The 12,928-nt window shown below is 53.0% G+C and overlaps 1 protein-coding gene and 1 pseudogene across 3 annotated transcripts in view; one reads left to right on the forward strand and one right to left on the reverse strand.

Annotated features, from left to right (window-relative positions):
* Nucleotides 1-3,022, reverse strand: part of PARP8 (poly(ADP-ribose) polymerase family member 8) — a 147,700-nt gene extending 144,678 nt beyond the window's left edge. Inside the window, exons 1-3 of one of the 3 annotated variants that reach the window (XM_045839879.1) lie at nt 2,275-3,022; nt 1,298-1,399; nt 327-381 (exon numbers count right to left, since the gene is read on the reverse strand). In XM_045839879.1, the coding sequence (XP_045695835.1) occupies nt 327-381; nt 1,298-1,388 (146 nt within the window). In that variant the 5' untranslated portion in view covers nt 1,389-1,399; nt 2,275-3,022. The other 2 variants (XM_045839880.1, XM_045839881.1) reach the window with 2 other exon arrangements.
* A 4,876-nt stretch (nt 3,023-7,898) lies between these two features.
* LOC123819511 lies at nt 7,899-8,416 on the forward strand (annotated as a pseudogene).
* The last annotated feature ends 4,512 nt before the right edge of the window (nt 8,417-12,928 follow it).

Genomic DNA, 12,928 nt, shown 5'->3' on the forward strand with positions numbered 1-12,928 from the left:
CTCACCCTGCACACCCCCCGTGCTCAGGTTCTGCACCCGCTCGGCTGTGTCCACCCCCGAAGGCCCGAAGAGCCAACTACAGCGTCAACGTGAAGAGTGCAGCTCTGCTCCCTGCCTGGGGCCTGATCTTAGAAATGCTTGGATCGAATATATGCATGTCTCCTCTGCTTTTTAAAACCGAGGACCTCAGGCTTGCGATGTGGTTGAAGGGCAGAAACAAGAGGAAAAGAAAAGAAAAAAAAAAAAACAACCCAAACACGGAGCAGACTAAGAACAAAGGAAACGCCAGCGTGTGAACAGGAAATGAAGCAACTCTCAACAAATACCTTTTGGGGCCGCCGACGTAGGTGAAGGTAAAGGTGGAGTCGGAGAACCTGAAATCTGAGACAGAGAAGTCGCGTTACGAGCGGCCCCCGGGTGGGTCTTCTCCCCGGGTCAGGGCTGGGGCCCCGGGCTGGCGGAGCCGGGCGCCCGCGCCTCCGGCGGGAGGCGAGGGCTGGGGAGCCGCGGGGACCCCTCGCGCGTGGGAAGGGATGCCCCGCGCGGACGCCGCGGGAGGCCGCCCCCCGCAACAAGTGCCGGGCGCCATGGCAACGGCGGGAACAGCCCGGCCGGGGCGGCCGGAAGCGGCCCCCGCCGCGCTGGAGGCGGCGAAAGCCGCGCGCGCGGTCCCTCTCCCGGGGGAGCAAGATGGACGCGCGGCGGCCGGCCGCGGGGAGGGGACGCGGGCAGGCCGGGCGTCGCGCGCGCCCGGGACCACGCGCTGCCGGGCGGAGGGGGCCGGGCGGACCCGCGGGAGCCGGAGGTCGGCCCGACGCTGCCCGCGGGGCCTCGGCGCAGCCGGCCAGCGCGGCGCAGCGCAGCGGGCTCGGTCCCCGGCCACCGCCGCCGCTCAGCCCGTTGCGCAAAGCCGCCGGGTCCCGCCGCCCCGCTCGGTCGCTGCCGCTGAAAGCCCGGCGGCGGACTCGGGCGCTCCGGGAGTGCAGGGGCTGCGGGGGGAGGGGGGGCTCAAAATACAACCGAGGCCCCCGGCCGGCCGGGCCATCCCGGTTCTGCCCGCGAGGCTGCCGGCTGCCCCAGACTGGGGGGAGGGGGGAAACGGGACCGGCTGGCGCCCCCTCCCCCTGTGGGCTCCGGCTCTCGCCGCCGCAGCTGTTGCCAAACGAGCCCCGGAATGGGGACGTGCGACCCACCCCCACCCCCGGCCACACACGTCGCGGTCTGCAACCTGGGAAGGGGGCGGCGGGCGACTGGGCGGCAGGCGCAGGGTCCGAGGCTCGGAGAGGCGAGAACTCACCTGCAAACAGGCAGTCCTTCTCGGCTCTGGACTTCTGGATCACGACGTCGATATCCTTCTGAATTCGCTCTTGCCTTGAACACATCCCCATGAAATCCACCCCTGGAAGAGAGGCAGCCGCTATTTCCACCCACCCCACCCCCTCGCACGCTTCCAGCTTTCTTAAATACTCAGTTAAAAATGAAACCTCTGGCCGAGGCAGGGGCTGAAGGCGAAGCTGCTTCGGAAGTGCTCCTGGGGGAGGGAGGAGGCGGCGGGGGGAGGGGGAGGGGGTCAGCTTTGCATTCCCAGATGTGACCGCCCAGCTGCCGCTCGCCGCCGCTGGATTCCAGTTTCCTGCCTCCTGACAAAGGATGCTGATGACACCGAGTCTCACTTTCTCCCTTCCCTGCCCGGAGCGAGGGCCGTGGGGGCCCGGGGTGCTGGCGGCGGCCGGAGAGCGAGCAGCGGCGGGGCGGCAGGCGCCGGCGAGGGGCGAGCCCCGCTCCGCCTCCCGCGCGCACGCCCCCCGTGGCCCCCACGCCGGCCTCCACTCCCGCGCACACTCGCGCCCGCGGGCGGTGCCGAGGCTGCTGCTGCAGCGCTGCCCGCCGCAGACCCTCCGCACCCGCTGCCCCGCCGCGCGCGGTCACCCGGCCCCGGCCGCTGGTGCTGCGCTCGTCGCCGCGGTCCCGGGCGCAGGCCGGGTTCCCCACCCGGGCCGCCGCGCGCGCCGGCCTCGGTGGGAATGCAGGTAGTGAAGGCGCCCCGGGGCTCCCCGCCCCCGCCCCCCAACCACCACTTTTATGAATGCCACTCCACTTTCGGAAGGAATTATGAGTCAGATGGAAAACCCTAACCGGAGTGGCCAAGGAGGGCGGGGGAGGAATAAAGAAAAATCTTTTAAATTGAAAAATAAATAAATAAAGCGAACAAATCTCTCCTTGTTGCCACATCAGGCAAGGCGAAAAAGCTCTGGAATTACCCCAGACGCGCACCCTCCGGTACCCTTACAGCCAGAGTCTTCCTCCCCAAAACGGAAAGCGGTTCAGCCCCTTTGGGGTGCCCTTTAGGGGACGCAGCCCCTTTTGAGGGGCTTCTCCCACATCCGAAATCTCACAAGTTCTTCCCTCATGGGCATTTCTGTCCATAAAAAAAAAAAAGGGTCAGACTCAACCGGCACGGGTCAGGGACTCCCTAAAATAGAAACATCTGTCTGGCTTGTTTGAAAAGGCCACCCCTGTGCCCGTCAGTCAAGGGAAGCGCTTACAATCCTCTTGCCTCGCTTAGAAATGAGATACTACTCTGAGCCCCACCTACTGCTCCGCCTCAAGGCGCCCGGGGCTGGTGTAGCTGCCCGGCCTAGGTACTGCCCTGTGCTGTGGGACGGGCTTCCAGTGGTAGATTTCTGACTGCTCCCTTCTCCGCTGAGAAGGCTTCTCCGGGCGGACTGCGGCTCATCTGCATTCCCCCGGCCTGGTGCAGTGCCTGGAATATGGGAGGGAAGTGGCTATGTTGGTTGCGTGCGTGAACAGCCGTGCCTTGCAGCCTCTTGGTAGGTACCCCAGTTTCAATCAGCTTCCTCATCAGCCTAAGGACCCCAGAGTGGTCAAACCAGCTCAGACCCCTTTATCAGCCCTGTTCAGACTCGGACGGTGACAATGAGATGTTTAGGAGAATTAAGAATGACTGTCATCGCAGGCAGATTCTTAAGATCCTGGGACACAAAGGCCATGGGAGATTATGTGCTCCGATTCTTTCCTTGTGCAGAAAAGCAAACAGGACACTTCTACGGCCCCGGGAATACATCACACTGATGGTGAATGAAAGGCTTCCGGCCCAGGGCAGGGCAGGTTCGGGTCCTTCCTGGTTTTCTGCGTGGCTGACGACAGCACCTCCTCCTCTCCCACGTCTCCGGAGGGTCGTGTGCACTTCCTTCTTCCACGGGGTGCTCTAACTTCTCCAAAAAGCTTTAACTCCATCACGTCGCAAGTGTGTGTTACAGCTGTCTACCCACAGAGCTTGCGCTCCCAAAGCAGAACTTTGACTACGAGTAAAGTTGAAGTCACTTTAAAGCTACCGAGTGTGCTGTTGCCTGGATCACGCTTCGGCTAGACCGCCCCGTAAAACTGGCCTCCTCGCGAGGTGTGTGATATTTTATTTTTCTTCCCCCCAAAGCTTCACAGGCTGCCCTGTCTTTGCTCAACACAGCTAGCCTCACTCTGTGCCTGCAAGGTGTGGTACGTTTCAGTATTTTTAAATATGAAGGGATACGATTAAAAAAAATGGAACCTCGCCTTTCTCGCCCGTATGCATTTCTGCAAGATAAGTTTCTCAGTCAATACTGCGCATGCCACCCACGGCATCGTTGAGCCACGCTGGATCTTCGTGGCCGGATTCTTCCCAACTCTGCCCACAGCCCGCATTCCGCTGACCCTGTCTCGTCTCAGACTCTTTTTTTTTAAGATTTTATTTTTAGAGAGGGAAGGGAGAGAGATAGAGAGAGAGAGAGAGAGAGAAACATCCATGTGCAGTTGCTGGGGGTTATGAGCCGGGGCTCTCGTCTCAGACTCTTCATCAAACATGTCCATTGTGTGTGCTCTTATTAAAAACTGTATGCACCTTTGAGAGAAGGGGTTTCTATCCTCGCTCTAAATACTCCTGTGTGCCTGCACACACGCATTCAGGAACAGAGCATGCAGGAGGCCCTGAATAAGAGTGTTGGACCCCACCACTCACAATGGGAGAACTCCGGCCCTATGCCGTGGTAAGCTGGAGACAATCTGTATGGGGGATGACTGAGTCTAGTACAAAGGCTCACCAGTTTAGAAAAAAGGATCCCAAGCCAACAGATAGAAGTTATTAGAGAAAAAATGTCAATTCCTCACCGTGCCGAGAGGCCCCCACTGCGGTGTCAGGGTAACGGAGATGCACTAACTCTCACGCACCCAGAGCGGTGTGAGGTGGACCTACACACTTTACATGTGGTCACTCACTTCACATGTACAGTAGCCCTCACGGTGGTAGCTGTTCTCTCACGCTTCACAGTGTACAGAAGAGGAAACTGAGGCACAAAGGAGTTCATTGACTCGTCTCCGGTTTTTCTCACCAAACCTTTCAGCAGTCGAACTGAGCTTTAGGAACAATAAACGTTCAGAGGTCTCGCTGGGGAGCAAGTGGCAGGGCCAACCGGAGTAGGAGCCGGAGGAGGCCAGTCAGAGTCCCTGTGACCCTTGTGCCCCCAGTGTCCTGGAGCACACACCCTAGCAATGTGAACTGGCCACAGTTTCCCTCCCCTGCCCCGAAATTCCCTTCCCAAAGGAATCCCAGCCCTTGGTGACGCTAAAAAAAAGTCTGCCCTCTGCGATGCCCTGGGGACTGAGAGAAGCGGGTGGGAAGTAGGGGTTAGCAAATAAACCGCCCCCTTTCCCAAATGCAAGAGGTGCTGTCAGGAGCAAAGGCCCACAGGACTGCCCACAGCAGCCTCTGTGGACTGCGGGAACATCCCCTGACAGCTTGCCTTGGTGACGGGGCCAAACAGGGACAGGGTGGGCCCCAGGGGTTTCGCTGGGAGGAGATCGCCAGGGGCCGTTTGGCCTGGGGGAGGAAGTGGGATTTTATGGAGAGTAATGGGCCGCCACTCCGAGGGCGGAGCTCCCAAAGTTCTTGTCGATTATTAGATCTATGTAAGCTCCTCCTGCAAACGGTTCTGCAATGGAGAGAAATCCGTGAAACTCAGAACACCTGCGAGGCCCACCTGGCTTCGCGCGAGCCCAGGGCACTCGGGCAGCCCTTTCTGTGCTCAGCTGCTAGACCTCTGCTGCGGGCGAGAGAGACGGATCCTGGAATCCTGGAATCCTGGAATCCTGACCTCCTCGGAGAGGTCCCGCAATCACAGCACGAGCAACACAGACTCAACCTCCAATGAACTCGACACATTGAGGGAGAATTTTAGGCGGTTCGCTGGGAAATGTGTCCCAGTTTGGCCCTAACCCGTGGCCGTTTTGTGGTCTTACGGCCTTTTCTGGCCTTAAGAGGTCCATGGCCTTACTGAGCTTCACCCGCGAGGAAGCCGGAGAGAGAAACCTGGCCATTGGCTCTCTCGTTCCAAGGGTCGCTTCCATTTGGTCCCCCTTGTTTCTCTCTGAACTTCAATCCCCGCCTCTCACCAGCCCCGGTGGGATGCCTCGCCTTCCCAGGCAAACGAGCTCCTCCGTCTCGGTTTGGACTCCTGTTCTCTCTACTCTGTTCTGAATACCTCTCATTTCCTTTATTTTCATTTATTTTTAAAGATTTTATTTATTTATTTTTAGAGAGGGAATGGGAGGGAGAAAGGGAGAGAAACATCAATGTGCGGTTGCTGGGGGCCGTGGCCTGCAACCCAGGCATGTACCCTGACTGGGAATCGAACCTGTGACACTTTGGTTCACAGCCCACGCTCAATCCACTGAGCTACGCCAGCCAGGTCATTTCCTTTATTTTTAAAAGTGCATAAATACTGCAAGAATAGATACTCTCTGGGAAAACTGATTAAAACAGACGTTTGAGTGCAGAGAGTAAAATCCCCACCCATCCTAATCTTCAATTCCCCTCCGCACCCCAAAGGTAACTGGCGAGTATAGTTACAAGAAACCCCTTTCATTCTTGCATTCTTATATCCACGCAAATGCTCGTGTGTCCAGAGAGGGACATACACACACACACACACATATTAGTGCAACAGGAAACACATAAAACATGTTGTTGTGCAACTTGAGCTTCCCACCGTCTCGGAGAACTTTCTGAGCAGCAACAGCCAGCTCCTACCGTGCAGCCACTGCGGAGAATTTCATTGAAGGAATGCACCGCAATACGTTTTAACTGTGCCTCTACAGTCATGATGGGCTTTTGAAGCGTTTTGTGATGCAAACAATTTCCTGCAAATGCACATCTTTATGCACAGTTTTAGCAGTTTCTTTGGGATAGATTGTTGGAAGTGGAAAAACTGGATCACCAGGGACTGGCGATGGAAAAATTTGATAGGTACCAGCAAATCGCTCTCAAAATTACCTCATCACGTTACACTACACCAGCTGTTTCTGAGAGGACCCAATTCTTGGAGCCTTTCCTAACAACAACCATGAGTTTTTAAATCTTTTCTAATCAGTTGGATACAGAACATTCATCTTGTTTTTATTTCTTTCCCTGATAATTGGCGGGGTTGGGCACATTTTTAAATGTTTATTGGACATTTGTATAGTCTTTTGAGTATTCAAGTATACTTGAGTATGACTGCCTGCATGCCCTACCCGCCCTATATTTTCCTGCTGGGGTTTTTTTCTGGCTTTTTATTATTTATTCATAGGAGATCTTTACATATTCTGGACAGCGATCCCTTTTCTATTATGCTTTTTAGTCACATGGAAATTTAACATTTTTATCTATTAACAACAATGAAAAAAAAATTTAAGGTAACTTCTTCGGACCAAATACTGCCTGCCCTCTTCGAAAAATCTTTCCTTACTTTCAACTCACTGTCATTCCCTCTTCCCTGAACTCCTCGTTTCTAGACGGTAAGTTCCTTGAAGGCAGGAGCTGGTTTTACTCCTTGTAGCACCCACCACGGAGCTGGCAGTAGAGACTATTTTAATGTACTGCACAGTAGTAAAATGGCTAATTATCAGATTGACTTAAAGTCTTTTTTTTAAAGATTTTATTTTATTTTATTTTTTAGAGAGGAAAGGGAGGGAGAAAGAGAGAGAGAAACATCAATGTGCGGTTGCTGGAGGTCATGGCCTGCAACCGAGGCATGTGCCCTGACTGGGAATCGAACCTGCGATGCTTTGGTTCGCAGCCCACGCTCAATCCGCTGAGCTACGCCAGCCAGGGCCTAATTATCGTCTTTTGCTGCTGGTTTAAATCCCTTGACATCTAGATCGCCCGTGACTTACTCTCTGTTCCCACCAGCCCTGAATGGCCCTCTGCACAGCCACAAGCCTGTTGGAGGTGCTCAGTAACCACGCACTGATCCATCGACTGGAGTCTGTTCTTTTGCTATGACCTTGTACATTTCAGGCTTTGTTCTCAAAAGGGAAGCGCGTCCTTAAGAGAGTTCCATGGGATACAATTATCTTAGGAGACTTCCCCCCAAAAGGGTTCCAGATTTAAGTCCGTTTGAGGAAAAGTGGATTAACTGAAGTTAAATAGTTTTCTCTCCCATTAATTTGAGTCTGTAATATGCCTAACTGTGAGGGACGTGTGGTCTTTCCAAAAAATTTCTAGATGACTGAACACTTGGAGTTTTGGGTTTTTGTCTGTAAGTTGTGTTCCATGTAATTTCTATTTTATGTGTGTGTGTGTGTGTACATACACTTAATTCATGTAAAAACTCACAATATATATTTCTCCTTTGTCACATCAGTTGTGAAACACCTTCCTTCAACACTCATCTCCAGGAGGCTTGTGATGACGCGCTCTCACGTGACACGGGATCAGATTCCGACTCTCCAACTCAGCGGAGATCTACCTGCACGAGGTGCAAAACCACATTGTTACGACATCCAGTCTGTTTCCTTACCTGAAAAATGGAGAGCATAATGGCTCTTCCCCCCTAATGGCTGAAAAAGGGGATTAAATGAGATAAACACCCGAGAAGAGAACTACAGAAATTGCTTACTCTCTTCTCCACGGGGCGGGCGGAGTGCGTGGGTTGGGGCGTCTTGCGGCCTCCCCAGCCGACGCAGAGACGCAGATCTCGGGGAAGACCCTGCTGAGCAACACCATCACCCTTGACCGTGAGCCCAGTGACACCACGGAGAACGTCAAGGCTAAAACCCAAGACAAGGAGGGCATCCCGCCTGAGCTGCGGCAACTGATGTTTGCAGGCAAACAGCCGGAGGTTGGCCACGCCCTCCCAGACTACAACAGTCAGACAGCGCCCCACCCCCTGGGCTCGGGCTCCGCCTGCGTGGTGGCATCATTGGGCCCTCCCTCCGCCAGTTCGCCCCGGAGTACAAGCGTGACAAGCAGTACAAGCGTGACAAGATGATCTGCCACAAGTGTTATGGCCACCTGCACCTCCCCCACCCCCCCACCCCCGTCAACTGCCGCAAGAAGAAGTGTGGCCACGCCAACAGCCTGCACCCCAAGAAAGTTAAATAATGCCCTTCCATCACCTCCTCTGGCCTATAGGGTGGTCTTCCGCCTACTCCCTGGGACCCTGGGGCAGCAATAAGGTTTTCCTTTCATTGGCTGCAGCAGTAAACAAAAAATTGCTTAGTAAGGATTTATTATTATTAAAGGGCCGTTGAAAAAAATTCTCTCCCTCAACGCTATGTACATTGGACTGATTCTGCCTTTATTTCCCCAATTAGCCACGAGTTCTCTATCAGGCTGTCTGGGTGCACTTGTCACAAGTTTTTAAGTCTCTGTGCAGGGACGTGGTCTTGGGTTCGGCAGCTCCCCGTGTGTGGCGCTCCGTGGGAAGCCGGACGTGTTCGAGCTGGAGGAGGGCGTGGGAGGGACCTCACAACAGGTGCCTCCCTGCAGGTGCGAGTCTCACCATCCATCCAGTCTTGCTCCTGAGGTCACACCCAGGGCTGCTGTGTACGTCAGGCAACACTGGGCTGTATCACAGACCGTGACGCAAACCAGCGAAGGCGAGATGCGATGGGTCGGTTCACACCTGGGGAGGATGCTCGGTGGCTTAGCAGACGGAGGAAGAGCTGGAGGAACCTGGGGCTTGGGGGACTTGAACTGGGGACTCAACCCGAATTTTCTCTCCTCCCATTTCCATTTCCGCTTGGCATTTTTCTTTCAAATAGCAGGGAAAATTGTCCCCCTGGTAACCACAAAGTTATAACTTTCCAGCTTAGTAAACCCGCTGGCAGGAGGGTAACTGCCTTTTCCCGACGCCTGTACAGTAATCCCAGGATAAACCTAACAGAAGCAGCAGCCCACCCTGGGACAAGGGCCTGCCCTCTGGACAAGCACCATTGCCAAGAGGAGGTGGTGCTGTGACTTGCGAGGCCCTGCTCACGTCCCTGTCCCACGTCCAGGGCAATGTGTGGGAAAGAATGAAGAAACATCTCTTGCTGGTTCCCTACTAGTCTGATTTAAAGAAAAAATCATTTACAACACCAGTTCCCATGTTTCTGTATGCTGGATCTTGGATGTTCACTCATCTTTGAGGGGGTGAATTCTATCAAGAGATGGATTATTTTATTCCTCACTCTCGGATTCCTTCTCACTTTCACAGGGTAACAGCTGCAGTCACAGGCCAGGTTGCCTGGCAGTGCCCCTCCTCTAGGCTTACCGCTGTTACATCCCTTAACACTCCTTCCTTCTCCCTTTCTTTCTTCCTCTTATCCTCAGCCAAGGACATTTAGAGACGGAGGAAGGGAATGAGAGAAACATCGATCGATTGCATCCAGTACGCATCCAGACCAGGGCCTGAACCTGCACCCTAGGTATGTGCCTGACCGGGAACCGAACACACAACCTTTTGGTTATGGGAGGGTGCTCCAACCAACTGAGCCACACTGGCCAGGGCTTTTTTTTCTTTCTTAGGAGGCTGAGCAACAGTGTTCAGGGCCTGAGCAATTTGCTCTGTCCAACAGTATTTCTCTTATACTTAAGCTACTGTGTGAAACACTGAAAACACTCAATAAATACTCGAAAGAGAGACAATGCCCTCCTGGAGTGCCAAGTAGCGGCCCAGACCCGGGGCAGATAGCGGAGGCCGAGCTGGGGGCCGATGGTTTGGGGGTGCCCATGATGGGCGTCAAAGGAGCAGAACCGCAAAGTCAAGGATGTGCAGGCGGACGTCGGGGCAGCAGGAGGCCTGGAGGCCGGGCCGTGGGGAGCGAGTGGCACAGGCTTGCCAGACCAACGTCCTCCCCCTCCATACCCGGGACTTCCTGCGGTGGTGTGAGATCCGCGGCAGTGGGAGAGCTCTGTTTACCACGGGCATCGGAATCAGCACGAAGCAGGCCTTCAGCTGTTTGGTTTTCCACCAGAGGGCTGACCACTGGCCCACATTCACCATGCCAGCCAGGGCGTGGGCGCCGGGGCAGGAGACAGGAATGTTGCTATACTTGAAGCCAGGGAGGTGCAAAAATTCAAATCGTGCAGGCAGCGATGGGCTGAGCACAGGCCTCTGAATTGCATACCCATGGAAACAGTCCGAAGGGAAAGCACAGGGCGTGGCTTGCTCTTTACCTGCCGGGGAGGTCTTCAACAAGTCTGCACGACGGACTTGGCAGGAGGTGAGGAAAACAGTCACCTATACGAAATGCTCGCAGCTCTAGGGAAGTTACTGCCTGTCTGGGCAGATCCGTCTTAGCCAGCAGCCTAGCCTAGAGCTATGCCCGTTCCACGGGAGCTGATTCCCCCGCGGCCACAGGGGCAGCGCCGCTTTGAACCAGTGCCATGGCCCACATACCCCAGCATTGCGGTCCTCTTCCCCTGCCACCGGGCACGCCCGTCCACTGAGGCGTTGACACTAGCAGGCTTCCAACAAAAAGGTTGCCAACTCTAACCATGTTTTTTCTTTTCTATCTAGGTTGTTTAAGGTGTGGCCTTAATAGCAGAGGTGTGAACTAAGTGGGTTTTTTCACCTTCCTTTGGAATCTGTGAATATATATATATATACACACACACACATATATGTATATATGGAAAAGTTTATTTAAGAGAAAGAGAGAGAGAGAGATGCAGGAGGAGGAAGAAGAAGAAGAAGGAGGAGAGGGGAATAAAGAGGGAGGGAGGAAGGAAGAAAGGAAAGGGAGAAGGGAAGGGAAAGGAAGGGAAGGGAAGGGAAGGGAAGGGAAGGGAAGGGAAGGGAAGGGAAGGGAAGGGGAAAAGAAGGGGAAAAGAAAGGGAAGAAGGAAGGGAGGAGAGAGCATCCCTTCCAGAGTGGCTCAGACGGGAACAGAGCAGTGGCAGCAGCAGCACCACACGCATGCTGGGTGAAATGAGGAACTGCGTCAGAGTGCTGTTTCAGAGCCACTTTTGTCATTGAGGATTTTGCTCTTAGGAAGCATGATCTGTTATCAGTGGGCTGGCTCTGGAAAACTTCTGGCACGCTGTCGCAGCAGGCAAACACCCATGTTCCTTCCCCCTGGTTCCTGACCCCCAGAAGGAGTCTGAAGACTTTGTCCCCTGCATCTGATTCTCCCTTCTCTTGGGGTCTTCGGCCTTCCTACTGCCCTGTGCAGGAACCCCTTGTGCAGAAAATAATTGCCCTACCCGTGTAAACTTGGTATAGTTTACAAGCAAAATTTATCATTGAAACAGAAATGAGAATTAATATTATCACTTGTTACTGCCACGGAAACATGGTTGCAGAACAACTTGGTGAGCATAAATTCAATACAAATGTATTATTCTTCACCCATCCTATAAAAGTGAGCCATCCACAATAAAAAGGTGTCATAGGGCAAATTTTAGTAAATCAAAATGTAAGTGCCATTGACATTGACAATATGCATTTACTTCGATAATTAACAAAGCATTTATTACCATTTTGTTTATGTTTTTATCTCTTTTTTTCCCCTTCTTCTTAAAGAAGACCCTTTAACATTTCATGTAATACTGGTTTGGTGGCAATAAATACACATCTAACAATGATAGAATCTAAAACACAAAATAAACAAGCAGAACAGAAATAGGCTCATAGATATAGGGAACATTTTGGTGTTTGCTAGATGGGAAGGGGGTTGGGGGCAGGATGAGAAAGTTGAAGGGATTAAGAAGTACAAATTGGTAATTACAGAAAAGTGACAGGGATATAAAATACAGCATAGGGAATATAGTCATTAATATTCTAATAACTACGTATGGTATCACATGGGTACAAGATTTATTGGGATGATTACTTAGTAAGTTACATAGTGTCTAATCACACCTGAAACTAATATTGTATGTCAACTGTAATTGAAAAAAGTTTTAAAATGATTTATTTTTTTTTTAAAGTTAAAAAAAAAAGAATTAACAAAGCAAACTGCTGATATTCAGTGTTTGTACTGAAAAATCCTTCTGCCCTCCACCCTGCTTGGGGTGACTCTGGCTGTCGGGAACTGCCCTGCCTGGTTTCAGGAGCTGTAACCTTCTCGTGGCCAAGGCCGAGTGAGGGACCTTGGGACCGTAAGACACTAAGGAGACAAAGTTTATCTCCCTGGCAGAGGCACCGCCTCTGCTCCTTTTACTTCACCCTGCCTGGCCCCCAGTGCTTGATTGGTTAGCCAATGATGGGTAAGATTCCTCAAGGGAGGGACGATCTAAGACAGACATAATCACGGGGGTCTCAGGGAAGGACTTGGGGGGCTGCAGCAAAAGGGGGTGATAGGCCCTTACCCCTCAGCTTTGACATAGCCTGAATCTTCATTCTGGCTGCAAGAATGAGGACTCTAATCTCTAGTCTCCTAATCTCTTGGCTGCCTTACTTCCCCTGCCTGACTTAACCCTGAAGCAATGCTGGAGGTGGGTGCCGCCCTGTGCTGGAAAGGGCGGGTTCCCTAGGAAAATCAGGCCTAAGAAAGAATGCATAAAATCCTATGAAACCTACTTTGCTAATACCCTCAATTTAAATAAGGGACCAAGCAGGAAGTGAGTTTGTTCCCCAAAGTTTTATGGCCCTTTAGCTATCTGACCCTGACTCAGAATAAGCCCTCA

The sequence above is a fragment of the Phyllostomus hastatus genome, unplaced genomic scaffold, assembly GCF_019186645.2.
Source record: "Phyllostomus hastatus isolate PE091 unplaced genomic scaffold, TTU_PhHast_1.1 phas_contig_329, whole genome shotgun sequence".
NCBI classification, from domain to species: domain Eukaryota; kingdom Metazoa; phylum Chordata; class Mammalia; order Chiroptera; family Phyllostomidae; genus Phyllostomus; species Phyllostomus hastatus.